Below are 27836 nucleotides of genomic sequence, written 5' to 3'. Positions count from 1 at the left end.
CTCTTTTTTTAGTCAAAGTGTCTAACCAGCTAATTCATAACATATATGATGTAGCATAGAAAACTCCTTGTCAAGTAAATTCACTTAGCCAAATATTGAAATTCAAATAAAATTCTACAATATTTCATCAAATTAATTTTGACTATCGTAAAATGCTCATGAAATCTAAATGATTATATTATTAGATGAGATATTGAATAAAACAAATACTTTGACATATATTAGAATGATATCTCATATGCATATCTTAATTACATTATTCGTATCTATTTTCAAGATTTTTAAAATACAATAAATAATTTTGTATGTCGTTCTACAAGATAAAATATTATAAAACAAAATATAAACTCGCTAGAAGAAAATTTGTTTTGTTTCAATGAATAATATAATATTATGTTCTAAACGCAACAAATGAGATTGAAACTATATCATCCTCATGACATGATGCACGCAATCATTATTGCAAAGCTTCCAAAAAATGACGATCAAAGATGATTTTCTTGTGTCAAATTAAATGATGACACAATTCTAAGATATAGTCATTTGAAGAGATTTCAAGTAATTTTTCTCACAGTGATTGAGAAATAGTTGTTGAAAATTTATTAATCTTATAGCTATAGACGATCAGATATTTGCTGAGCATACCAAAATAGTTATATGCATATTATAACAAACTACGACAAAGACAGGGACGGATCCACTGTAGGGCCGGCCCCCCAAACATATCATTCTGGATCCGCCCCTGGACAAAGAGTTGTTGAGTTGTCAAAATCAACCAAGAAGCATATTGGAAAGTGTGTCAAGTGGATAAGATAATTTCTCTGATTCATATACTGTCTATGGTCATGATTTTTTATTTTTTTATGGCTTAGTTTGTTTCATTTGATAAATGTTATTAACCATGTTTTAATTCATTTAAATATTATCAAAATTTCGTACATATATTTTCAGCAGTTTAGGTTTTTACGTGTAACGCACGTACATTTTTCTAGTTACATACTAAATATATACAATTTGATTCTTTCGGACTTTTCGAGCTTTCAAACTTTATCCTCGAACCATAATGTCTGGGAAATAGTTCTAATAGCTCGCGCATATGTTTGAACATTTCCAGCCAAACTCGAACTCGAACATTATTTCGAGCAGAATTTGAGCCAAAAAAATTAAAATTTTCGAGCTTCGAATCTAGCTCGAGCTCGAGCTCGAACTCATATATTCTTAATTCAAGCCAAACTCGAGCCTTAAATTTTTACTAATATCGACTTGTTTCAGTTCATTTACACATCTATGAACAAAAGCTTGAAAATCACTGCCTGACCCTTACTGGTTTGGACGATATCTTTTCACCTGATTCATTTTTCCACAAAAATGACAAGCTCCCTAAGCTCTACAACATTCATTTGTTGGATGCTTTCTCCCACAATGATCACATCGACCCTATTTCTTCTTACCAAAACGGAAAACCCCTCCAAAATCAGAAGAAGAGCCCTGCTTAATGAACGACTGAACTTGAAGACCAAGATAACTGATAGGTCGAGAAGATTGAAGAGACCTACCACACTCACATTGATCTCCGCTTAACGAAAACGGTTCAACATGCCTTCATATGACGTCAAATCATCACAAATTGACACTCAATCAAAGATCTTCTAGTTCAAGCGTTGAAGGAAATGTTCATACTTGCCTTCGAAACTTTCATACTTGACCTTGATCGTAGATCAACGGCACAGATGCGAACCTCCACTATTTACGAGCTCGTCCTTGGAGTAAAAAACCAGTAGCTTACATGTCTCGCCTCCTACTAACGACTTTGGCCCCCCATATAGATAAACTTATGTAGATCGAATATACAATGGACATCCTTCTGATGATGACGGTGTTCTTGAGAATATTATCTATGATGTTCTTGGTCATCAGAATTATCATCGCCTCAACGTCCAGGACCTATGTTGCCATGACTACTGCCATCATCAAAACCCACCATTTGAAATGAGTAACGAACTATTAAATCCTAAAATCGCCACTATTATGTCCCAAAATTTTATGCATGATCTGATACCATAAATGTAATGAACCAACCCTGGATTCACTACTAACACTTGTTAAACATGCATTTAATTAATTAGTTAAACATACTTACACAACTTAAGTAGCGGAAACACAAACATAAATCTCGAAAGATAAAAATTGACGGAATACAATCGGTAATCAAAACAAGATAAAAGCTTAATTGTTTTGTACAATCAAATCAAAATCATTATCTTAAAACCGACAACATAAATAAACCTCGTGCGTCTTGCTCCTAGCTATCATGAATTAAACAATCAGCCTCATACAAGCTGAGACATGCCCCATCGAATGAGGTGTCCAACATAAAAATAAAGACGTGAGCGACAAAACGCCCAGTGTATAGATATGAGTATACAAACCTATAAGTACATACAAATTACATGAACTGAGTAACATAGTAAACGTAAAACATCATGCTTAGTCTAGCCGCCATGAGTGAGTAGTACCTTTTGGGGTCAAATCTGCTAGGTAGTTCACACACTCGCATCAAGATCGTGGATAGTAGGTATCCTAGCCGCCGTAATCTCAGTCTCCGACGTGAAGATTGCTCCCGGTGCTCGATCATATATCAGAAACATATAGGCATGAGCGACCCTAAAGAGATACAAGATCAACATGATATATGTACACGAAACATATGTATAACAGTAAAACATGCACATCATGACAGATAAAACACAACATATAAGAATGTATACTCGCTGGCTATCTCAGTCTGTAATTAAATACATGTATCCTAGGTCTAATAATCTCTAAGCTTGGGTACTAAACACCATATCATTAAATCATTACACTAGGATCACCAACTGATCAAAACACTATCTAAACCTTTTTTCCTCCAGCATCCCATTTCATGGAACATTCCATGATAATAGGCCTTGGAGATGAGGACATCTCTATGTATATGTTATAATTTATGCAGTGTCTATGTATTTTGGAGTATATTTATTGTACAACAAATTCATGCTTACGGACTACATATCGGTTGAATTAATAAACATAAGATTTTAGGCAATGATATAATTATAACTGTTTGATAGCAAAGTGATAACATCGTACTATTTTCCACGTTTGTCAGAATTGTTCTCTCAGGACGGGAAGATGATTGCCTTCAAAGGTTTTGTCTAAATTAGATTACCAATAATTAATTAAGCAAATAATTTATAACGAGAACTTATATGGAATAGGCTCAAGTCAATTTTGTGAGATATATTTCTAATCAGATCTGATTTATGAAAAATTTAATTTTTATATTAAAAGTATTATTTTTTTATTTTAAAATAGATATCTTATAAAACAGTCTCACGAATCTTTATTCGTGAGATAAGTTAATTTTGCTCATATTTACAATAAAAAAATAATATTTACAATAAAAAATGATATTATTCATAGTGGTCAAAATAGAATATCGGTCTCACAAAATTGATCCGTGAAACTGTCTTACATAAGTTTTTGTGTTAATTTTATATATGAATCGAGTTGACTCATCTTACAAAAATTGATAGAGATCGTCTCACTAAATACGCATGCTTAACTTTTTATGTACGCATAAATGAATAATGAAATAACTTGACTTTCAGTATTCTATATAAAAAGTAAAAAAGTCATGCTTTTTAAGTTGATGTTTTATTTTTAAATTTAATAACATTGAATAATCAGCATGGTATATCCGCTACCGCCAACTCCTTGCTAGGAGTATTACACACGTTTCCCCATCTCCCAATCCCACAAAGACTACTGTCCCAGGTTTCTCTCTTGAAGTAAATATCACTCATTTTCAAAGTACCACTATATAATTTAGTTTATTGTTTTTTAAAATATATATAATTTAGTTTATTTGATATTTTTTTATATACAAAGGTAAAAATTTGTAGTGAGACGGACTTCACGAGTCATATTTGTGACGACGAATCTCTTATTTGGATTATCCATGAAAAAATATTACTTTTATTGTGAATATCAGTAGAGTTGATCGTCTCACAGATTAAGATCCGTGAGACGATCTCAAATGAGACTCACGCAAAAAAATAAAATTAGGAGAATTTTATCCTTTATTTCGATATTCTCCTTTTAATTTTTCAAAAGAATTTATATAAAATAGTTGTATATATAATTTGCTTAGTTAATAAAAAAATCCTTCAAATATATTAATAAGTTAATACATTTTTTATTTTTAAAAATTCAAACATATTTAAACTATATGATATAAAAACTTAGGCATATTTAAGGTTTCATACCAGATTTTAAAAACATCTAAAATACGATTAATTTTACCTATATTATTTTTGTTTTTTTTAAGAAGATATTGATACTATAGCTCTTATGAAGATTAAGCGTAAGAATGACAATGGAGTGAGATGAGATCAGTTTATCATTCACGTCTCCGTCCCAATTTTTGTTTCTAGTCAATCTTAAAATTCTCATCCCTATCTCCGTCCCATTTCAAAAATTCACAGAGTCCACAAATAAATATTGTAATTATTAATTATTATTATTATTAATATTAATTCATCTTAATATTATTATTATTATTATCTATAAAAGAATAATAATATTAATTCATCTTATTTTTATTATTATCTATAAAAGAATAATAATAAAATCAGCGTTTTTTAATGGGAAAGTTGGTGAAAAATCTCCAATCAAAATATTTCGTTGGATTCACTCTCTACTCACAAAATTGTGGTACTATGTCATACGAAATGTGGTACACTTCATGTGGAAATGTGGTACTATGTCATATGAAATGTGGTACACTTCATGTAGAAATATGATACTAAAAAAATACCCAGAAACTGAACACAAAAAAAATCGACTGTCGAAGACTGAAGACCGATTTCTCGTTTTTTAATCCAAACACATACCCAAAAAAAATGAATGGGTGGCAGATATTGGTATTTATTGCTTTGGGTCTCTTCAACTTTTTGTTGACCTGAAAACAAAACCTAGTACTGTTTATTTAATTCACACAAACACAGTATATGAGGCGTCTCCATTTCCACAATTCTCTAACAGAAATCAATCAAATGCAACAGTGTATGCTGTGAAGAAGAAAATGTACAAGACCCGAGATCATCCGGGTCAGGACCCGTTCAAGGGCTCGAAGCCCGCTTCGGCGGAGAGGAAGGCCTGTGATTTCCTAGCGGCGTCGTTTAAGGCCGCCGTCGTAGTCTTCTTAGTTGCCTCGATTTCATTCGTTTTCTACTCCTCCTTCTACGGAACCAACCGGCCCGTTTACCTGCCTTACCCGGCCCGGTACATCGCCAGACTCAACTCCGACTTATTCCCCACCAACATCTCCCACATAGCCTTCGGGATCGGCGCGTCGGCCCGGACCTGGACGGACCGGCGGCACTACTCGGATCTCTGGTATGAACCCAACAGGACCCGCGGGTTCGTGTTCCTCGACGAGAGGAACACACTCCCCAGTAACATCCCCTCCCGGGTCTCGTCGGATTGGACCCGGTTCAGGAGGACGGTCGGGTCTGAGTCGTCGGTGAGGATAGCGCGGGTGGTGGTGGATTTGTTCCGGGCGGGGCTGCCAGACGTGAGGTGGTTCGTTATGGGGGACGATGACACTGTGTTCTTCCCCGATAATTTGGTGTCGGTGCTGGGGAAATATGACCACCGCAGGATGGTGTACGTGGGCGGGAACTCGGAGAGCGTGGAGCAGAACGTGATGCATGCGTACGATATGGCGTTCGGTGGCGGAGGTTTCGCCATTAGTTATCCATTAGCGGCGGAGGTGGCGAGAGTAATGGACGGCTGTCTGGATAGGTACCATTATTTCTACGGCTCCGATCAGCGGGTCTGGGCCTGCGTTGGGGAACTCGGTGTACCGCTTACCATTGAACCAGGCTTCCACCAGGTATCTATCATTTCACAACTTATTTTGTACGATTTTGATTTTTGTGATTTCAAAATTATTATAAAATATTTTTTTAAAAAGATTATAAAATATTTATTTAAAAATGATTTTATCATAATCTATGAATTTTGTACAGAAATTATTTAATACAAGAAAATTATTGTTCACAAAGTTAGTTTATATCTATATTTTTTGTAAGAATGTCAATTCGGGTGAGTTGGATAGATTGAATCAGGGTTGAACAATATACTATTAAAAAATTGTTCGGTCTGAATCCAACCAGAACCCAAATCAACCCGAACTCGAATCAACTATATCAACCTGGTTAATCCGATTTTGAATTTTTAAATTTTTTTAAAAAAATTCAAAAAAAATATTTTAAGAATTTATAAAAAATCAAAAAAATAATATTTTAATTTAAGCATAGTAACAAAATCTTTCTTATATATATATGATTTAAATATGAAAATTTAATTATAAAAAAATAAAATATATTTATAAAATCAATTAAACAATTGCTTAAAAAATAAAAATGTTCAAAATAAATATTAAATTATAAAATTTTATGATATAAATATACAATAAATATTTTTTTAGACATATAATATATAAAAATGTAGTCAATATTTATTAATTATATTTTTAAAAAAATTTAACTATTTCGTGACAATTCGGGTTGACCCAAATACAACTCAACCTCATCATTTTTTTCGGGTCAATTATCGGGTTCAACTCGATCTGACCCAAACCCAAAAACTCTAAATTCAAACTTGATTTTTTCGGGTCGAACCGTGTCGGGTTAGTGAGTAATGTCTGATTTTGACACTCCAAATATTTTGTGGAATGAATTATCAATTTATATAGAAATTAATTATTTTGTTTAATTTTCTATTTTATCAAATTTATGAAAGGTTATTTATTTAGTGAATGCACTTTGTGTGCTGAAGAAAATTTTGTTTACCTTTCAGAGATTATTATTATTATTTTTATTTTTATTTTAAAGAGTTTGATGTGTAGTATAGATTGAAAAATTGAAGATTAATATGTCCAGGGAAAAAAAAGAATTACATATATAAATAATATTTATATTATTATTTATAAATATATTCTAATACATGCTCCGATGTTCTTTTAGTAATTTTCTTGGAAAATTACTTAAATGTAAAAAAACATGGGGGGTATCACGATCGATGGGTTGTCTTTGTCTCGTGTCTTTTTCGGGGAATTCAAAAATTGCTATTAATTCCATTTGACTTAATTGGAGATCTTGGTGTATTTATTATTTTGTAAATGGAATCATGATACCACTTGAACTATAAAATTATATGAAGAATAAGTAAATGGAATCATAATACCACTTGAAGTATAAAATTATATGAAGAATAAGATGGTCGATTTAAATAATATCTACAGTGAAAATGATATTTTTAACATAAAATTAATATTTTTCATAGATCGGTTCGGATTGAGTTGACTTGTAGAACAGTCTCATAGATTTTTTTTTTTTAAATTATATTCCATTTACTTTTTAGTTTCTTTGTCGATAACCATGAATGATTTAGATCTTTAACTTTTTTGTGGTGAATGAGATTATATGTGTCTAAGGATAAATCTAATTAACCAATATTAATTTTTTATTGTGTAGGTTAATATTTATTGTTTTACCAAAAATTACAACCGAAGATAAGTATGTCTAAAATCTTTTAGTCCGCAGTTAGAGACCAATTCAAAAGGTAAGTGCCAATTGGCCAACTCCACTCCCAATTAGGACAGTTTTTGTAACGACCCATTACAGGCCCAGTGGACCGCCCATACGGCCCACTGCCCCAATCGACCCAAGGCTATCCCGATCTTGTGACTTGGCCCGTAGGCCCCTCAATTGGTACCAGGATTGTGCCAAGTATCTATATATCCATGTGATCTTGGGTTCGATCTTGGGGAGGCACAAACTTAAGTTCATGGGCTTAAGAGTTCTATGAGTAACCCATACGACGCCTATGGAAAGCCCGTGAGTGACACCATAGGGTGGGCAAGCCCACTGGGCCTACGGGCCAAGTCACAAGATCGGGATAGCCTTGGGTCGATTGGGGCAGTGGGTCGTATGGGCGGTCCACTGGGCCTGTAATGGGTCGTTACAATAAAAGGCGCCTTTTATTGTAACGACCCAAGGCTATCCCGATCTTGGGCTCTGCTCTATGGGCCTTAGCCCCTCTGGAACTCTTCCCTCACGGGCTTTCCATAGGCATCGTTACTCATAGGATCTCCCCCTCCCTACCAAGGGGTTTCTTTCGCCTCCCCAGGAATCGAACCCAAGATCACATGGATATATAGATACTTGGCACAATCCTGGTACCAATTGAGCTAGTATCGAACCCAAGATCACATGGATATATAGATACTTGACACAATCCTGGTACCAATTGAGCTAGCTCAATTGGTACCAGGATTGTGCCAAGTATCTATATATCCATGTGATCTTGGGTTCGATTCCTGGGGAGGCGAAAGAAACCCCTTGGTAGGGAGGGGGAGATCCTATGAGTAACGATGCCTATGGAAAGCCCGTGAGGGAAGAGTTCCAGAGGGGCTAAGGCCCATAGAGCAGAGCCCAAGATCGGGATAGCCTTGGGTCGTTACAATAAAAGGCGCCTTTTATTGTAACGACCCATTACAGGCCCAGTGGACCGCCCATACGGCCCACTGCCCCAATCGACCCAAGGCTATCCCGATCTTGTGACTTGGCCCGTAGGCCCAGTGGGCTTGCCCACCCTATGGTGTCATTCACGGGCTTTCCATAGGCGTCGTATGGGTTACTCATAGAACTCTTAAGCCCATGAACTTAAGTTTGTGCCTCCCCAGGATCGAACCCAAGATCACATGGATATATAGATACTTGGCACAATCCTGGTACCAATTGAGCTAGCTCAATTGGTACCAGGATTGTGTCAAGTATCTAGCTCAATTGGTACCAGGATTGTGCCAAGTATCTATATATCCAGGAGGTCATGGGTTCGAGACTTGGGGAGGTATCACTCCACCAGTAGCTCAATTGGTACCAAGTCTCTTTGAACAATGTACTTAAGCCAGGAGGTCGGGAAGAGTTCCAGAGGGGCTAAGGCCCATAGAGCAGAGCCCAAGATCGGGATAGCCTTGGGTCGTTACAATAAAAGGCGCCTTTTATTTTAACGACCCATTACAGGCCCAGTGGACCGCCCATACGGCCCACTGCCCCAATCGACCCAAGGCTATCCCGATCTTGTGACTTGGCCCGTAGGCCCAGTCAATTGGTACCAGGATTGTGCCAAGTATCTATATATCCATGTGATCTTGGGTTCGATCCTGGGGAGGCACATACTTAAGTTCATGGGCTTAAGAGTTCTATGAGTAACCCATACGACGCCTATGGAAAGCCCGTGAGTGACACCACAGGGTGGGCAAGCCCACTGGGCCTACGGGCCAAGTCACAAGATCGGGATAGCCTTGGGTCGATTGGGACAGTGGGCCGTATGGGCGGTCCACTGGGCCTGTAATGGGTCGTTACAGTTTTTCCACACCATGTGCACCCATACAACTAAATAAATTTGGCCCATTAACGTTCTCGTGTGGTTTGAACTCGACAATTTTAATATTAAATTACCTGTCACAAAAAAAAATGTAATAAATATTACCATAAATTATCTAATTCTGAAACATGTAAAAAAATATAATAATAATAAGGATAGATAAAGACAATTATACAAATTGAAAAGTTGATGTGTCACTAATCCAATTATATTACCCAAACTGTCAAATGTAAGTTTCCATAAAAACAAATGAGTAGGTCTCTTGTGATACGCTCTCACGAATCTTTATTTGTGAGACGGGTCAACTCTACCGATATCCACAATAAAAAGTAATACTCTTACCATAAAAAGTAACATTTTTTCATGGATGACTCAAATAAAAGACCTGTCTCACAAAATACGACTCGTGACACCGTCTCACAAAAACTACAAAACAAACATACCATATCAATGATTCCCAAGTTTTTCTCTTGTTTCTTTCCCGTGGAAGTATTCTACTATCTATTTTTAATCCTTTTACCATTAGCTAGCTAGCTAATAGTAGATTATTAAGGAAAAAATATTATTAAGATATCCTTAATTATGAAACCTTATGATCACACCAATTTTTTCTAAAAAAAATATATTAAATTTAATTTTTTCTAAAAACGTATATTTTGTCACTCATTTTGTATGATGTTTATTGGTCCTTTATCTATTTGAATTAAAAAAAAAAAATAGTTTTTCAGTTCTTTATCCTTACTTAATTTTAGTGATTAATTTCCTATTTAACGATCAAAATTAGTCTTGTAAATGATTCCGAATAATCAATTTTGTCTTTTATTTATTTTTGTATCAGAATTAATTCCATATCTGTTTAGAAATAATCGGTTTTAATTATTTTTATTTCTATTTATATCTGAAGTTATTAGATCAGTTTTATTTGGTTACGTGCAACAATTTTCTCTTTAACAACATAACTTGTAAAAGAGAATAACATATTTTTTATTGGGCAATTTATGCTTTACTCCACTAATTTGTATTTTTTTCATTTTGGTTATTTTTCATCGGGTGCTGACTCGGCACCGGAAAGTAACGATGTATCGCACAAATTGCTGACTAGTTTGATGACAAGTCAACACTTCAATGTGAAAAGACTGAAATTGAAAAAGTGCGCAAATTAGTGGATTGAGACCGTAAATTAAATAACAACAAGACAAAAGATGAAAAAACGTAAGAGTTACATTTCTAAAAATATAATTTTTCGAGTTTTGCCCATTGCTAGTTGTACAAAAGGTAAACAGTATGACTAAATATCAACTATATATCTAACATTTTTGTCACCCTTAATCTCCAGATTGACATCAGAGGCGACCCCTTTGGCCTCTTAGCAGCACACCCCTTGACACCTTTAGTTTCACTTCACCACCTCGACCATGTGAAGCCGTTGTTTCCGAACCAAACACAGTTGGATTCACTGAAAACCTTAATGAACGCGTATCAAGCCGATCCATCTCGTACGTTGCAACAATGTATTTGCTACCTTCACAAGTATAAATGGTCAGTTTCAATCTCATGGGGATATACCATTCAAATATATCCAATGTTCTTGACTGTTAAAGATTTAGAGAGACCGTTGCTTACGTTCCAAACATGGAGGAGTAGCAGCGATGGGCCTTTCACGTTCAATACCAGAGCAGTGAGTTCCGACCCCTGTGAACAACCGATTATTTTTTACTTGAACTCGGTTACAGTGGATGCGAATGGTAAGACGATAACTTCTTATAAGAAGTTTGTGGTTAAGACACTGAAGAAATGTAGTTGGCAGTATGATCTAGCTGTGGCGATTGAGAGCATCATAGTATCTGCATCTAAAATGGACGCTGAAGATTGGAAAAAGGTTGGTTCTGTTCTTCTCACGTCATTCTCCTTAAGTTCTTGCTCTGCTCTGTCTGGATTCTTTGTTTGGTTTGATTTATGAGACAAAGATCCGGTGAAGCGAAATTTGCTGCTATGTTTATGCTACACTATTCATGAATCTCAACATAATGAACCTGTATACATAAACAAATTGGTAGTTTGCCAACATCATTGTCATTTACTCCTCTTGGTTCAAGTACCATATGGTGCATCCGTCTTCTTACTTTCAAAAAACTGGTGTTTTTTACTAGCTCAAGAAAATAATGTCTTTTTTATCCTCTCTATCTTTGCCATCAAGAAGATGTATACCAAGCTTCAGCCATTAAATTTGAACCCAATCATTTTCTTAGGACATTAGTGTTTTTATTGAAGTAGTTTAATGGGATTTGCATGTTTTTTAAAATATATATATATACCCCGTGAATCTTGGAGAGACCGGTCAGTCTTATGATGTTGTCGCATCTGCAGAGACCACGAAGACAATGTTGTGAGATCAAAGAGAGTTCGATACATCAGACCATGAGGATTGAAGTCAGAAAATGTAAGCATTCGGAAACTATTTCCATTTGAGGTTAGTTTTCCACTCTTCTAGGTAGTGTAAATAGCTCGAGTCGCGAGGTTAAATTACCACGCTTCTATGCAGTGTAAATAGTTCGAGTCGAGCTAGAGTAGTGGTGTTATAGAGAGACTCGATTGCAAATTGCGATATGATCCAAGTCCTCTCGAAGAAAATGAGGAAAATGCTATCAGATTTCTCCCTTAAAGGTTGAATCAAATCTTTATGAAAATGAAATTTGGATGTTTCTTTTCAGTACTCTTTGTATCCTTGTTCATATTCTCACATGTACGGTTTCAAGTGAAGTTTGATGCTATCAGGAGAGTGTCCAAGGTTCTAAACTTATTTGTGTATGTTTTTTACCATGGACCTAACAAGAACAAATAATTTTGGGTCATTGGAAACAGAGTATGCTTAATCTTGAACATGAACAAACCATATTAAAAGCGTGGATCTTTTAATCTCGATCTTGAATTTACTATAATGATCATTTACTATAGCATTCTAATTATATTTAAACATTATATTAAAAAATATTAATCTTCATCGTATTACACGCATTTTATTATCCAAAATCATAAAAACCAATAGTTGCGTGATGGTCAAAATTATCATCACAATTTTTATAAGAGTATATATTCGTTAGACATGTATACTCGGTACATACATGCAGTTAAAGTAATATTTTTGACATAAAAAGTAATGTTTTTTAATGGGGTTGGGTTGAATCAGATATTTGATTCATAAAATAGACAGGCGAGACGGTTTTACGAGAGTTTTTGTATTTTTATTTATAAAGACAAAGTAGCAGTATTGCTCGCGTCGAAATTGAAGTAAAAGCAAAATCATGTCAAGGAGTGCATAATAAGCGTAAATCGAAAAGGGGTAGCTAAAAATATTAATGCTTGAATGAGGGATTCAAATTTAACTTTGGTATTACTAGCAATCAAGGAAAGTGCTTAATTGCATGCAAGGATTTCTCAACAAAAATTTTTTTTAAAAAAAAGAATTTTGTATATGAATATGGCAAAAAAATTAATTTTGTATATGAATATGGCAAAAACTTGTGTGAGACGGTCTCACAGATCGTATTCTGTGAGACAGATCTCTTATTGAGTCATCTATGGAAAAGTATCACTCTTTATACTAAGAGTATTATTTTTTATTGTGAATATCAGTAAGGTTGACCCGTCTCACAGATAAAGATTCGTAAGATCGTCTCACAAGAGACATAAGCTATGAATATTACCCTTATGATGATTTATTACAATTAAATCTCGAATCTAAAATCTTATCTCGAACTTAAGATTTTGGTGATAGATGAGCTGTGAACATTGGCTTTTTGCTAAGATTTTCAATTGTTGATTATGATTAAAATTTAAAGTAACATATCTCATTTTTTTTTTTTTTACATAAACTAGTATTTCACTCGTGCGATGTACAAACTGTATTTCATGTATGATATGATCAAAATTCAGATAATATAAATTTTTTGGCTTTGTAATATTAAAACATAAATAGTAACTAATTTGACAATGACTAATACATTTAAGAGTATATCTCTTGTGAGACGGTCTCACGGATCGTATTTGTGAGACGGGTCTCTTATTTAGGTCATCAATGAAAAATATTATTTTTTATTGTGAATATCCTACAATATCGGTAGGATTGACTCGTCTCACAGATAAAGATTCGTGAAACCATTTCAAACAAGTTTTTTCCTACATTTAATGTGTTAAAAAATATTATTACAAAAAATGAAAAAAAATCCTTAAGATCCTTAAATATTATTTTCTAAGATTTTCAATGGTTGATTACGAATGAAATTTAAAGTAACATATCCTATGTTTTTTTCAACATCAAATTCATAGATATTAGTAACGATAAACAAACATGTTAATAAGTTAATTTTTTTTAAAGATTAACAATATTGAATGTGATAGCTATTGTGGGAGGCGTAAATCTACTAAAATAATTTTTAATTATATATATTTCCATTAAATAAAGAAATATTTTAGTTTTTCCCTTAAAAAAACTAAAATATTTACCTTATGATTAAAAAACTAAACGAGGAGCCCGGATTTTTATTTTTATTTTTACTTTTTCAACTATAAATTTTAATAATTGTCCAAATTTAAATTATTTAAATGTTTTAAATCAAAAGATTTGGATGTTAATTTGCATGTATTAACGCAATTAATAAGTTGATTCAAATATAAAAATATTAGAGAGAAAAACTTTAGTAAAATAATTTTAAAAAATGGTGCAAGTAATCCCATAACATATTTCCGAATTGTGAAAAAAAAAATCAATTAATTATGTAGAAAATCTTATATAATATTGAATTTAACTGAAAAATAAATTGTATTGATTTAAATTTAAGAATATAATTAATTATTTTACGCACGCAATTTAATTTGCAAGTCTTTGGCTTAAAACTTTCAGACCCCAAAAGAGAGACTCTTGTACATCTCGAAAAGCGAATTCACACACTCTGTGTGTGTGTGTGAAAATCAAAGAGTAGTTTTGCGGCCGCAGGAATCAATGGATCCTGTAGTATTGGATAAGATCATAGAGAAACTGGTTGAAGTCCGATCCTCCAAGCCAGGGAAATTGGTGCAGCTGACGGAATCTGAAATCAAGCAGCTGTGTGACGCCTCTCGTCAAATCTTCAGTAATCAGCCTAATCTTCTCGAACTCCAGCCTCCTATCAAGATTTGTGGTATATTTCCTGTACCCAATTCAAGATTTTAGTTGTTTTTTTTTTGTTTGTGTGCCCGAACTTGTCTGGCCTTTTGTCGTGATTTTGCAAAGTTCGCGACTTTATTGGGCCTTAGTGATGATACTAATTCGATTTTTTTTATTTTTTGTTATTGTTTATTTGAACGTGTTGGGTTTATGGAGTGTCTTGAACATGAGGGATTTTGGTAGTTTGTTTTCTGATTTTGCATATTTCTTCTCATTCATTGTTTTACGATAAGGAAGTCCGAAGTTGTATGATACTTTTTTGGGTGTTCTCGAATAAATTTGAGCTAGTACGTGGATGTTCAATCTGCGGGGTTTTTAGGGACGACAGTTTTTTCTCACATGGGTTCGGTTTCTTCCTTGAGTGATTACTAAAATGTTCTTTTTCTTTTGCCTTTGTTTTTATAAAAAAATCTCAGTTTTAGTTCTACTCATACAGGAATTCGGTGTAGGAGCTTGTGATTAACTCGATTGCTGTTTTATGGCCCTATTATTTTGACAAATGAAGGTTTTTGTAATATACTGTTTTCTTTCATATATGAAGTTTGTAAATTACTACGATGCCTCAACTGTGTATACTCATGGCATTATCTTTTGATATTTAGTGTATGTATGGATTTCCTTCTTATATCACAACCTTAAATAGGGATGGCATATCATAGTTTTTGTTATTGTTGTGAGTTATGATAATACAATTTATTATTTGGGTATTTTACAAGCTTTCCTTGTGGATTATAAACTTCACTTCTGCTTCTCCTCACTCCAAAATAGGAAAATGAAAGTGATAAGAAAATGTACTTGATGGATGAAATAGGAATTGAAGGAAGTAGAACAATTTATTTATGGATGAAATGACCTATTTGAATTTGCAATGTTTTACTTCAGAATATTGAGAAGCCTAGAGAGTATAAATTTTGGTCGAGACAGAGCAAATGTATGGTTTTTCTATCTTCTTGCTTCTGTATTATTTGGCTGCAATTCTTGTACAATCCTGCTTGCCTTCACCTACTTATTTTTTTTCTTTTGTTTCTTTGCTTTTCTTTTCATCTTTTAAGTTATTTCAACCAACGTTTTTTATTTACCTTCAATATCTTCCTGGCCCTCTACTCCGGCCTCTGATTTTTCGCTGTTGTATCTAGTTTCTCCTATTTCCGTCCTTTATTTTCTGTTTCTGTACTGTGTTGTTTCTTCTCGTTTATTTCTGGCTGTATATTGTGTGCGTACCTGTATGAAAACCTCAACCACCTTTCTTTCAAGATGCAATGAATGCCGCCCACTTATCTTGACATTCAACCTCTAACTTGAACTTTAATGTGAATTGATTATTGATGTTCTATTGGAAAGGGTTATACTTAAGATTATAGGAAACAATACATCTCTGATTGTGGACTTTGAAAGACAATGATGTTTAATATATTAGTTACAGATTACAAAAAGTGGACCAATCCAAAGGAGATGCTAGTGAATACAATTGTCTTGGACACTAGCTCTATGGCCTTTTAGTTGAAAGGCTGGTGTTAGAATTGAGCTTAGGTGTATCATTTTTTTAACTGTATAAAAATTAATTTTTTCAAAATGTAAAATACTGACAACATCCAAGCTTAAAGAAATCATGGCGATTGATCTCGGCATTTAGTTTTGTCGATGAATCTTGTCAGATGGGGCAGGAAGGAGTTGAGGAATCATGTTTTGTTTAAAACACAACTGGACCACCCTTTCATGTTTATCTATGCTTGCTTCACGACCAAGTAAGGGTGGGAATTGGGACGGGTAGTGATTTTTACTACCCGAACCCCAAAAAAATTGGCTACCCGATTGCAAAATACGGGTACTCGAAATTTACATTTTTCTGAGCAAAGCTAATCGGGATCTTATTTAACAAATAAGCCAATGTAAATTAAAATTGATCCACAGAAGAAACAAGAAATGTGATATGAATTAATTTGAAGTTCTATATGTTGTTAATTTTTTTAAATTTTCTACTATAAAGTGTAAAAAGAGCCATATATTATTGTCTCATGCTGGTTTAAACGGGTATGTATTGGGGTTGTCTTAGGTTCCAAAGGAGTGGGATGAGGATGTGCATGCTTTGTTATGTCATTATGGGAAGAAAGATGTGAGGAAAGATTGGATTAATGAATAATCGCGTGGAATTAGTTTTGTCAGTTACCTTAATTCACCATTTTCTAAAGTAAGGACCATATCAAATACCTTTGTAGAAATTGTGCTAGAGTCTTCACTTGAGGACCTCGTACCTTTGGATTCAGTGTTGATGGTAATATGACTTGAAACATGTGGTTTGAAGGTCTAATTCAGCTATAGGGATGCAAGGTCAGTATGATAAACTGCTAAGAAATTGTCCGATGTTACCACATCACGGCATAAATATGATTCACTTTAACCTGAAGTTCTAGCTGACCTATGTTGAACAGCTGAAGCATGTTTAACTGTCAATCATTAATGTGGCATGTCATAAGTTTTGTTGATCAACCATCTGGATTTGTTTTTGTTCTTGCAGGTGATATTCATGGACAATATAGCGATCTTTTGAGGCTTTTTGAGTATGGAGGTTTCCCTCCTCAATCCAATTACCTATTTTTAGGTGACTACGTAGATCGCGGGAAGCAGAGTTTAGAGACAATCTGCTTGTTGCTCGCATATAAAATAAAGTATCCAGAGAATTTTTTCCTTCTTAGAGGAAACCATGAATGCGCTTCCATAAATAGGATCTATGGGTTTTATGATGAATGCAAGCGTCGATTCAATGTAAAATTGTGGAAAGCTTTTACTGATTGTTTTAACTGGCTTCCTGTTGCTGCACTCATTGATGAAAAGATATTGTGCATGCATGGTGGTCTTTCGCCAGAACTTAACAACCTGGATCAGATTAGAGATTTACCCCGTCCAATTGCTATTCCGGATACTGGTTTGCTTTGTGATTTGCTATGGTCAGATCCTGGTAGAGATGTTAAAGGATGGGGAATGAATGATAGAGGAGTTTCATATACTTTTGGCCCTGACAAAGTCTCGGAGTTTTTGAAGAAGCATGATTTGGATCTAATCTGTCGTGCTCATCAGGTGATTTCTTTTTTCTGTTCTGTTTTCCATAGTTCAGTCTGTTCACTTAACTAGCCGCTGTTGCAGGTTGTGGAAGATGGATACGAATTCTTCGCCGATAGGCAGCTTGTAACCATTTTCTCAGCCCCAAACTACTGTGGAGAATTTGACAACTCCGGTGCGATGATGAGTGTTGATGAAAACTTAATATGCTCTTTTCAAATTCTGAAGCCGGCCGAAAAGAAAACAAGTTCATGATGTCAACAAAAATGTGACACACATAACCACTTTTGAGTATTCAAGGTCAGCTGAATCTAGTGCTCTAGTTCCTAGTCCTGTTTCTTGTTGTCTTCTCTTTACCCCTCATTTTTTAAGGCAAAATTGTAATTTTTGTCACATATGTTGGTCTCAATGCTATTTTTGTCCCATTAAGTAGTCAAATTTAATCTCAATCCGATATTTTTGCTTTTTATTCAATTTTGTTTTTTTCCTTGAGAGTGCTGATGCAATGCTGGCGTGACTTTTACCATTGATGACATGGCGCTTGGTATTGTCGACATGTCCGACGCCACGTAATCACCCGCGAGAGACTAATCTTGTCAAAATTTGAAAGATACAAAAGTTGCTATTCCGCCTAATTTTAGTGATTTTTCCTCCATCCTTTCTTTTGAATATTTTCCCATCCAGTGATGTTAATTACTATGATGATCTAAATAAAATAAAACTAAACTAAACAAAGTTATCTATCTATTTGCTGCAAAGAAGTTTCAACAATTAATAAAATGTACGGTCACGAAAAAATAAATTTCAATCAAGGTGCCCAACCTTGGTATTAAAAATGTAACAATATTTTTATTAAAAGGATAAGTGCGAAAAAGGTTATGTTAAATCTCTTTTTGTAATATCTATTATAATGAATACTAAAGCTGTTTGATGTAAATTGAAGATGAGGCTCACGCTAAAGTTTTGCAGTTCGCTTCCTCGTATCTCAATAAATGTAAACACCTGAATAGATAGCTCAACTCTTTTGGTATATGGTTCTTAATAAAACATCCAGCTTTCAAAGAATAAGTTGATTTCCTGAGGTTACTGTTTGGGGCTTATCTCTTGCACTTCTCATAACACGGACCTGTTTGTATCTGTTTCCATCTGATGATGATACTGGAACAAAATTCCATATTGTTCTTTATGGTTTTCTAGTATAAAAACTTCTGGATTCTGTTAATAACAAGACGAGCATTCAAAATTATTATTTCTATTGTAGTTATAGTGCCTTGTGGTATAACAGTTAGTCAGTCGTTTCCCTTTTCCTTTAAGGGGCTTTCCTTGGTCTGTTGGGAGATGTGTTGAGGTGGTTGGATGCCTAACATCTACCTAAGTGGATCACTTTGATTTATGAATCTTTATTTGCACCATTGACGCGTGGTACCAGAGCTTATTTCTTCTAATTCTCGCCACCTGCAAACCAAAGGCATTTTGGTGCTTAACGGGAAGGTCATCTCTTCGTCTTGTTTTTTACTACATCTACATTACATTCTCAACCCTGTGATTTAGAGCTCTACTGTTTTGATATTATGTAATGTTGAATGAATTAAGACAGAATGAGTCCATCTTTACTTTCTTAACTTCTATATCTCAGCACTCTTAAGTTGATTCATTCAACCAAGATGGACGCCTGCGACTAAGAGAAATCTGAACTATATTTGATTAACTTTCCGGCGGTTATATTTTTTCGCTGATGTCTTGTTCACCCACTTCTTCAAGAATTCATTAATGTTCATATATTAATGCCCATATGTGGGAAACTATCTCTAGATTTGTGAAAATCATTTCTTTCTCCTTCTACCTGATACCAGGATTCCCCATTAAACCTTGCTACTTGCTGCAGGCGCCGGACTGAGGTAGAAGAACATGCTGCTGCGGCCGGTTCGTGGATACGACTGACTTAGCTTTAATTTTTATGGGTTTGGTGTAGTTGATGAGCTTCCCCAAATTCGAAGATGTAATCTTCTTCCACCCCTCTTAAAAGGGTGTGTTCCTTGTAGATAAAATTTGTTTGGATTGGGTTATGGGAACCAAGACAGTGGCATAACCATGAAAATTGGCATATTTCAATGAGTTCTCGGTGTGTTTTTTTTATTTGCCAAAATATGTACAAGTTTGGACTTGTATCATCTGTTTCACTACCTATTTCAAGCATGAACATTGTGGAATATAAAGGTTTTTTAAAAAATTAAATAATCATTAAATTTATTTAGAATTATAATATGCTAAATTTTTATATTTAAAAATACCTATGTATAATCTTCAGAACGGTATCTATCTTGTTGATGTATTTACCTTTGATCTTAGATTAAGAATTCACCAATTTAGATGTTTGAAAAAATAAATTAGATATGACTAAAATATTTTGTATTATTGTAATTTTTACTTAATATGTTATGCATTAATTTATATTAAAAATGTTCAATGTTAATACTTTAAATTATAATTTTCTAATAACAATTTAATCTAAATTGTAATATTTTAATTATGTTTTGGGTATTCATGTAAAGAAAATAGATTAGTTAATATATTTGAATTAAAAGATAATTTTTTGAAATAACTGAAAAATCCAGTTCTTGATTTTAAGGTAAAACCTTTTAAAATAATCTTATACCTCAAGTTAAATAGGCCGAGTGATATCTTACTCTAAAAACGAGAATGACTCGAATTCGAGTCACCCCGACGCAAATCTAGAAAAAAATAATCCCTTTAATTTATGCATGCTCGTTTCTTGTGCGCCATATCTGTTAATCTTTCTAACATTCCAATTTCATTATCTTTAAAACAGATATGGATGAATGAATCAAAGTTTCATTACAAGAACATAAATTACAAATCTGCAAAAACACTGTAAGTTTTAGAGTCCACAACAATGAGCCTTACTGCAGCAACAGCAGCTGCAACAGACATGCAGCTGAAGAAAATCACATTAAGCCAATGCCAATTCTTCTGCAGAGGAATTAGCTTATTTTTCTTCGCCACGAGATACATGTGGTTAGCAAGAATGAATGTCAGAGGGAATGTGCTGACAGCTCCGGTCAGGCTCATGAAATCTCCCAAGAACGGAAGCAATGCGGCCACCAACGTAGTTATTGCCAAGTAGCCGCCTCTCACGAGGATCCGGAAACTCAGATTGCGTATAGACAGAGCGCTTCCGGTGATTCCATACTTCGTATCCACGTACTCGTACATCGGACTTGCAAAGATCTTAAAAACAAGTAGCAGTTAGTGCATTTTCCGCTAGCATGTTAGCCAATAACAAAGAGCAAGCTAGGATTAAAGCAAAAAAAAAAGCAAACTTACACAATTTTGACTAGTTTAAAAGATCGAAATCCAAAACAGTCCTCTATCCACGTACACACATCGGTTTTCGAAAGGACTCAATCATGCTAAGTTTAGAACTATGAAAAGTTTCAGGCTTTTGCAGATTTTCACGAGAGTGGAAACCAAGAAAAGTAGTAAATTGAATGAAGAAGGGATGCTTACATGCAAAGAGATAACAGTTTGCAGGAAAGCTGAGATATTAGCCAATGTCTTCACCCAAACCGGACCACTCACACTGTTGAGCAAGTAGGTCGATGTACCCGATCCATAAGCCCAGTAACCCATAAACGTGATTGCAAACATCGGAAGAACTCCCACTGTGAACTGAAAATACAGTGCTCTCATCATGTTCTTCACAACTGGTTGCCTAACCGTCGCCTGCCAAATCGTAAGCGTCAGTAATCTAGTCGAGTACACGGTCAGTGCCGGATCACTAGCTTCTATATCTAACCTGTATTTCTGGAAGCATTCCGGTATTGAATGCGAAAACAAGATTTGCAGATGCACCAATCGTCGTAAATATCCTGTTCGTCTTTGATCCTGGGATACCGTAATCTCTGGAAGACGCTTTGGTACCTGATAGAAGACGTATTCTATACACGTTCTTGAATGTATATATTTTGGATCGTGGAGTGTCAAGAATTTGAAAACATGACTTACCATCTTTTAGCGCGAGCCCGAATGCTATAACGATGTAGATGAGACTGAAGAGAGTTGAGAATGCAAGCCAGACCCGGAGTGCTGACAAATGAGGTATAGAAACGGCGAAGAGAGCGCACCCGAACCCGGCTAAGGCGATGAAATATGGAAGCTTCATGTCATTATTGTCCTGGAATAAAACATACACAGCCTGTACGTGCATGTTTCACCACAGTCAATTAATTAATCGAACATAAAATAAAAAAAATATGTACATTTGGGAATTTGTAAATCATTCGAATTTTATTCTAATTTGACATTCCTGAAAAAAAAAATCTTAATCTTATTTACCTTTCAAAAAATAATTAGACAAAAACTTGTGTGAGACGGTCTCACGGATCGTATTTTGTCTCTTATTTGGGTCATCCATGAAAAAGTATTATTTTTTATGATAAAAGTATTACTTTTTATTATGAATATCAGTAAGGTGGACACGTCTCACAGATAAAGAGTCGTGAGACCGTCTCACAAGAGACATACTCAAATAGTTCATCAGAACCATAATTAACCTATGATTTTAATTTTTTCATAATAATGATTAGAAGTTAATAATAATAACAACTTTTATTTTAATTTTTAAATAAATGATAATTTCTTAATTAAAAATAAATTTCATTCCATTAATACCATTATTATTTTAGATTAACTATTATCTGTATACTTTCTATATTATAGCTCAATGCTAGACAGCCCAAAATGATAGCGATGGTATCATGGTATGACCCCTCACCCAATTGTAGTACAGCCGTACCCCTAGCCAAATTGTAGGTAAAATTTTACAAATATAATAAATAATATTTATATTTGAATATAAATCAATTTAATTTATTTTTTTAAAAAAAATAAATTAAACCCCTACACTGTCCAAAGGAAATAGTCAAAAGCTACATTCAAAATATTGTGTTGACTAGACATGTGTTGGATTTGGTCCGACGGCAGCATTTATGTTAGAATAAATTTTCTTAAAAAAGTATGTTCAAATTAAAAATAGAAATATTTTTAATACATATTTCATGTAATATCAGAATTTAGTAACGTAAAAAATATCACGCATGAAATTTGAATATAAAAAAGCTTATTTATTTATGTTTCTATCTTCAAGCCAAAATCCACCAATCAATCCCAAGAAGAATTCAAATCCCTAGGCTAATAAATATATGTGCAATAGTTGACTTGAAGAATCAGTGCTTGTGATTGGGGAAATCAACCAAAACAAAGGGCAAATTTACCTTAAGAGCCTGACCAGCTAAAATAATATATCCCACGTTGATCATGAAAAGATTCACATATTGCAATCCCCATGTCAGCTTATAAGCCTTTCTACCTGCAAACCCAACCAATTAAATCATTCTTCATTCATAATCAAGTCGAAAAAATTACTAAAATCGTTCATATTTAACATAAAAGAATCGATTTATTATATCAAGATCGAATTTTGACAAGTTAATGATTTGCGGAAACGGAAAATACGACATATATATATATATATACATATAAAACCAACATGTAGCTAGAATTACCATAAATGAATCCTGCAAGATCTCTGTATCTAATATGTCTCTTCCCTCCATGTTCATGTAACTTGGCAATAAGAGAATTGGCGTAGAGAGATATGGCGGCGGCCAAGATAAGCCCAATCACGCCGCCAACCCAACCCAGCGGGACCATCACAGTACCGGAATATCCAAGAACATACGCGCTGTTGATCCCAGTGGTCAGCACAAATCCCACTTGGAACCAAGAATCTAACACCCAAAACACACACACATATTCAGACCAATTGAAGTTAAAAAAAAAAAAAATCTGACCAAATAAACGACAGATTTTTTAAAAAACAAAAAACAAAAGAAACCATGGCTGATTTGATGAGCAGTTGCTGGGATTTGAACCGCAGAATCATCGGCAGAATGAGTCTTCCCACCACCAGCACCGGAGCCATCTTCGACATCCATTTTCTTCTTCTTCTTCTACTTCTTCTTGTATTTGTTATATGAACATACGAGAAGGAAAAGGAAATCAAGGGCAGCTGGACCACGTTGATCTCTTCGTATCTCTACTGCTTGATTTAATTCGCTGGCTTTATTTATTTTGACCCGGCAATATAAAAACCCATCAACAGAAGAATAAAATATATTCACATATCATATATATATATATATACGTATATACGTATATATTTTTTGAGAATCAGATATCATATATAGTAAGCTTTGTATAAAATATTCTGAAATTATAAATTATTCAGATGTCATCCTAACAATCAATTAATATTTTATCGTACAAGTGACAATACCGACATATAACTAAGCAGACATTACAAAGATTTGGTTTGGACGTGTGAACAACCAGCCGTGTTTAAATTTGTATGAAGAGGTTGAAAAAGCAAATGACAATTTCAGTTCGTCGGGGCGTTTCGGCGCGTACGCATTTCCATACTAAATTGTTGAAAAATAAAAGATAAATAATTAAAATTTATCCTTTACCAACGAAAAAATAAATATCAACTTCGAGGTATATATTGTCATTTAGGATGGAGCCATTGTCATGGAAAAAAAATTAAAATTTTAAGTAAAATAATTTTTTAAAAGATCCATATTTGGTCTCTTAAGGTTATGTTTGGTAACGACTGAATCGAAAACATTGGAATCGAACAAACTGATTTCTATTTTCGACCAAATGAAACTATTAAAATCGATTCAACCAACTCATAAAACATCGGTTATTTCATTCCGCAACCGAAATAACTATATTTATAAAAAAAAAATTAAATATACTTTTCATATAATTTTTTAAATTCAAACACTTGATAAAATCAAATAAAATAATAAGTTGTGAATAAATATAAGACAAAAACTTGTGTGAGATAGCTCGAGTTTTTTTTTGGAAGAAAAAGTATTTTTTCATTGAAAGATAAAATGCAATTTTTTATAAGTAAGCCTCTCGTTAAATAATTTCATAAATTTATTTTTAAGAGACAAATCAACTTGATTCATGTATATAGTAAAAACAATAATGTAACATAAAAAATAATTTTTTTTTATAAACCGAAACGAAATTACGTGTCTGATTTTACAATAAATTTAAAAGATTCCTCTAAAATTGGGAAAGATATGGTCCAATCATACAGGCTTGTGATTGACGGGACTCATTTCTTACTTGATGGGTTATATATCGCCACGTGACGAGAACGTGCGCCGACCCGCACGAATAATTTTTGGACACAATAAGATCACGAAAATTCCGAGAAGGTGAGTGATTTAATTTCCATTTTTTTATATTTATATTATAATATATATCATTAAAATAAGATATATATTATATACTCGTAATAAAAATTCGATAAATTATGTTTATTCGTACTCGGTAATCTCAACGCATCAATATTTTTGGGATCTCCTTTGACTGAATGGTCCAATCCAATTTTATATTTAATTTTCCTTGTTTTTTAGGCATTTAATTTTCTTTGTTCCGTACATCAAAATTACACATGATGTCGGGGAAGTCGACTCAAATCATTTCTTCAGGAGATTGTATTCGATCTTGGAAATTTAATTATTTTTATTGATTTTTGTAGAGTTTAAAAGTCTAGAAGTATTGAATATAGACTTTTATAAACTTTACAAAAGTTTTGTGGTATGCAAATTAGATTTTTCTAGAGTCATGAAAAGTATAGTGATATTCAAACTTGACTTTTTAAAAATCTATAAAAATCTATAGGTATCCAATATTTCCATAGATTTATAATGATTCTAATATAATTCTCTATGTACAAACCTTAAAACTCTAGGTACAACTATAAAAACTCAAAAATTGTCTTGTACTCACCCTAGAGATTTTAGGTAGACTTTTAATAGAATAAAAAACAACGTTTTCTTATTCTCACCCATATATCTTTCTTTCTCACTCAAAAAACGGTGTTTTCTCCTCTCTAAAGACAAATCAAGGGTTTCTTCAAATGTTAAAGGTATGAATCTTTTCTTGAATTGTTATTGATTTGATAAAAAATATATTATGATGTCTATATATTCAAATCATGGTGAGTTGATGGATTTTCCACGAATCTGAGAGAAAAAAAGATGGCGCCATTTGAAAGAACACTTGAAAATGTATCACCCCATCTGTATACTAGAACGACAAAGATTTGAAAAGATATGAGAAGCTTTTTGGTCGTTGGTATACTAATTTCTTGGAAGGAAATAACGTCGGGGCAACTGGACATTACTCGACCAGGGGAAAATATCTGGTTTTCTATCTTCTCAATAATTATTAACGATTGTTATTACGGATGGGAAAATAAAATGGGATTCATATGTTATAGTTCGTCTTATGTTAGGATATTTTATATTTCAAATAATTATGTGAAATTTTGATAGTAACAATTTTTATGTCCTATCAGTTTTTGATTGATAGTAACAATTTTTATGTCATATCTTTCAATCTTAGCGGATGATTTCACAGTGGTCAGGAATTAGGATATAAAAATCTATTTTAATTTTATATGCATCTATATCTTGGAAGGTGAGGAGGAAATACATCATATGATGATGCTTTGTTTTCTTAAAATAAATTTTTATATGCATCTATTTCTTGCTCCTCACCTTCCAAAATATAATGACATATGAATGAATAATATATATTTGAATACACAACACACACATGTTGTTAGCATATTGTTATATCTTAGCCGATGGTTTTGCAAGATATAACAATACGCTAACAACATGTGTGTGTTTTGCATTCAAATATATATTCTTCATTCATATGTCATTATGATGCCCAAATTTCCTAACAATTTTTGAATAGCCTTGAAAGAAGGCACGTTATCCAGGAGAAAACCAATGCTTCCCAAATCTAGTAGCTTGTAACTTTGATTTAGAATTTATTTATGTGCTCAGTGTGTGGGAAGGATCTGCCCATGATTCAAACATATTGGCAGATGCTTTATCAAGAAATAACGGGCTTAAAGTGCCACAAGGTATGTTTTTTGTTCTATATGCTATGCATCTAAAATTTTTGTAATTTTTCAAGATCATATATGTTATTCATTGGTTACTTGATTCTACAAATAATGTTCGATAGGTAAATTTTTTTTAGTGGATTGTGGATATGCAAATCGACGTCAATTCTTGGCTCCTTTTAGAGGTGTTCGTTATCATCTCCAAAATTCACTGGCCAAGGTCGTCACCCTGAAGATGCAAAAGAGTTGTTCAATCTTCGTCATGCCACTTTGAGAAACGTCATTGAAAGGATATTCGGTATATTTAAATCGCGGTTCAAAATATTCAAAACTGCTCCTCCATTTCCATATACAACACAGGCAGAGCTTGTATTGACTTGTGCCGGATTGCACAATTTTCTTCGAAAGGAGTGTTGGTCTGATGAATTTCCAGTTGAACCAGAGAATGAAGTTCCACAACCTTCATCAGAACAAGTTTACGAGGATAACAATTTTGATCAAATATTTGGCACTGAAGAACAACAACGAGCAAATGCAAATGCATGGAGAGATACTATAGCAAACAGAATGTGAAGTGACGTCGATCATATTTACAATAACAACCTTAGATTTTTTCATGAAAAACTGCTTAAAATTTATCAAATTTCATAATTTTTTGATTAGCTATTTATCTATATTGATTAAATTTATTTATATATGCTTATAAATTTAAATTTTATTGATTAATTATTTATGCATGTTGAATAGACATGGGGATTGAAATTTTAATTTTGTTAAATTGAATTGTGATTTTTTTCATATATTAAACATATTTACTTTTTAAATAAGTAAATTTATTTCAAAATGAAGATGTTATTTATGTTAAATAATTACGAGTTCGAAGAAATGATATATATTGAAATTTTGATTTTGTTAAATTCAATTGTAATTTTTTTTTTGTCAAAAGTCTACAAATATCTATCAAAATCATGTAAAAAGTCTACAAAAGTCCATGGAATTATATTTACAAGAGTAGGTCTCATGTGAGACCGTCTCACGGATATCAATCTGTGAGAC

At 33.6% G+C, this 27836-nt stretch overlaps 4 protein-coding genes across 5 annotated transcripts; 3 read left to right on the top strand and 1 right to left on the bottom strand.

The window, feature by feature from the left end:
• The first annotated feature begins 4946 nt into the window (after nt 1–4946).
• On the top strand, nt 4947–12208 carry LOC140824247 (uncharacterized). Its single transcript, XM_073185847.1, has 3 exons — nt 4947–5938; nt 10835–11377; nt 11866–12208. Exons 1-3 carry the CDS (start codon nt 5126–5128, stop codon nt 11965–11967), a joined length of 1458 nt encoding a protein of 485 aa, XP_073041948.1. The 5' UTR covers nt 4947–5125; the 3' UTR covers nt 11968–12208.
• A 2176-nt stretch (nt 12209–14384) lies between these two features.
• LOC140824233 (serine/threonine-protein phosphatase PP1 isozyme 3) lies at nt 14385–19873 on the top strand. 2 transcript variants are annotated; one of them, XM_073185832.1, is made up of 4 exons: nt 14385–14675; nt 17217–17776; nt 17843–18058; nt 19644–19873. In XM_073185832.1, exons 1-3 carry the CDS (start codon nt 14498–14500, stop codon nt 18011–18013), a joined length of 909 nt encoding a protein of 302 aa, XP_073041933.1. In that variant the 5' UTR covers nt 14385–14497; the 3' UTR covers nt 18014–18058; nt 19644–19873. The 2 variants fall into 2 exon arrangements, with proteins under 2 accessions (XP_073041933.1, XP_073041939.1); XM_073185838.1 differs by lacking the exon at nt 19644–19873 and adding an exon at nt 19073–19610.
• Nucleotides 19874–20549: 676 nt separating this feature from the next.
• LOC140824225 (proline transporter 1-like) lies at nt 20550–23946 on the bottom strand. The gene is made up of 7 exons (XM_073185822.1): nt 23676–23946; nt 23344–23568; nt 23053–23147; nt 21785–21974; nt 21576–21700; nt 21287–21502; nt 20550–21007 (listed from the first exon to the last, which is right to left on the bottom strand). Exons 1-7 carry the CDS (start codon nt 23773–23775, stop codon nt 20630–20632), a joined length of 1329 nt encoding a protein of 442 aa, XP_073041923.1. The 5' UTR covers nt 23776–23946; the 3' UTR covers nt 20550–20629.
• Nucleotides 23947–26738: 2792 nt separating this feature from the next.
• LOC140823813 (uncharacterized) lies at nt 26739–27353 on the top strand. The gene is made up of 2 exons (XM_073185351.1): nt 26739–26798; nt 26964–27353. The coding sequence occupies exons 1-2, from the start codon at nt 26739–26741 to the stop codon at nt 27351–27353; spliced, it is 450 nt and encodes a 149-aa protein (XP_073041452.1).
• Nucleotides 27354–27836: the final 483 nt, after the last annotated feature.

The sequence above is a fragment of the Primulina eburnea genome, chromosome 1 (genome assembly GCF_022965805.1).
Source record: "Primulina eburnea isolate SZY01 chromosome 1, ASM2296580v1, whole genome shotgun sequence".
NCBI classification, from domain to species: domain Eukaryota; kingdom Viridiplantae; phylum Streptophyta; class Magnoliopsida; order Lamiales; family Gesneriaceae; genus Primulina; species Primulina eburnea.
The sequence above is the reverse complement of the archived record's forward strand: the minus strand, read 5'-3'. Positions and strand labels throughout refer to the sequence as shown.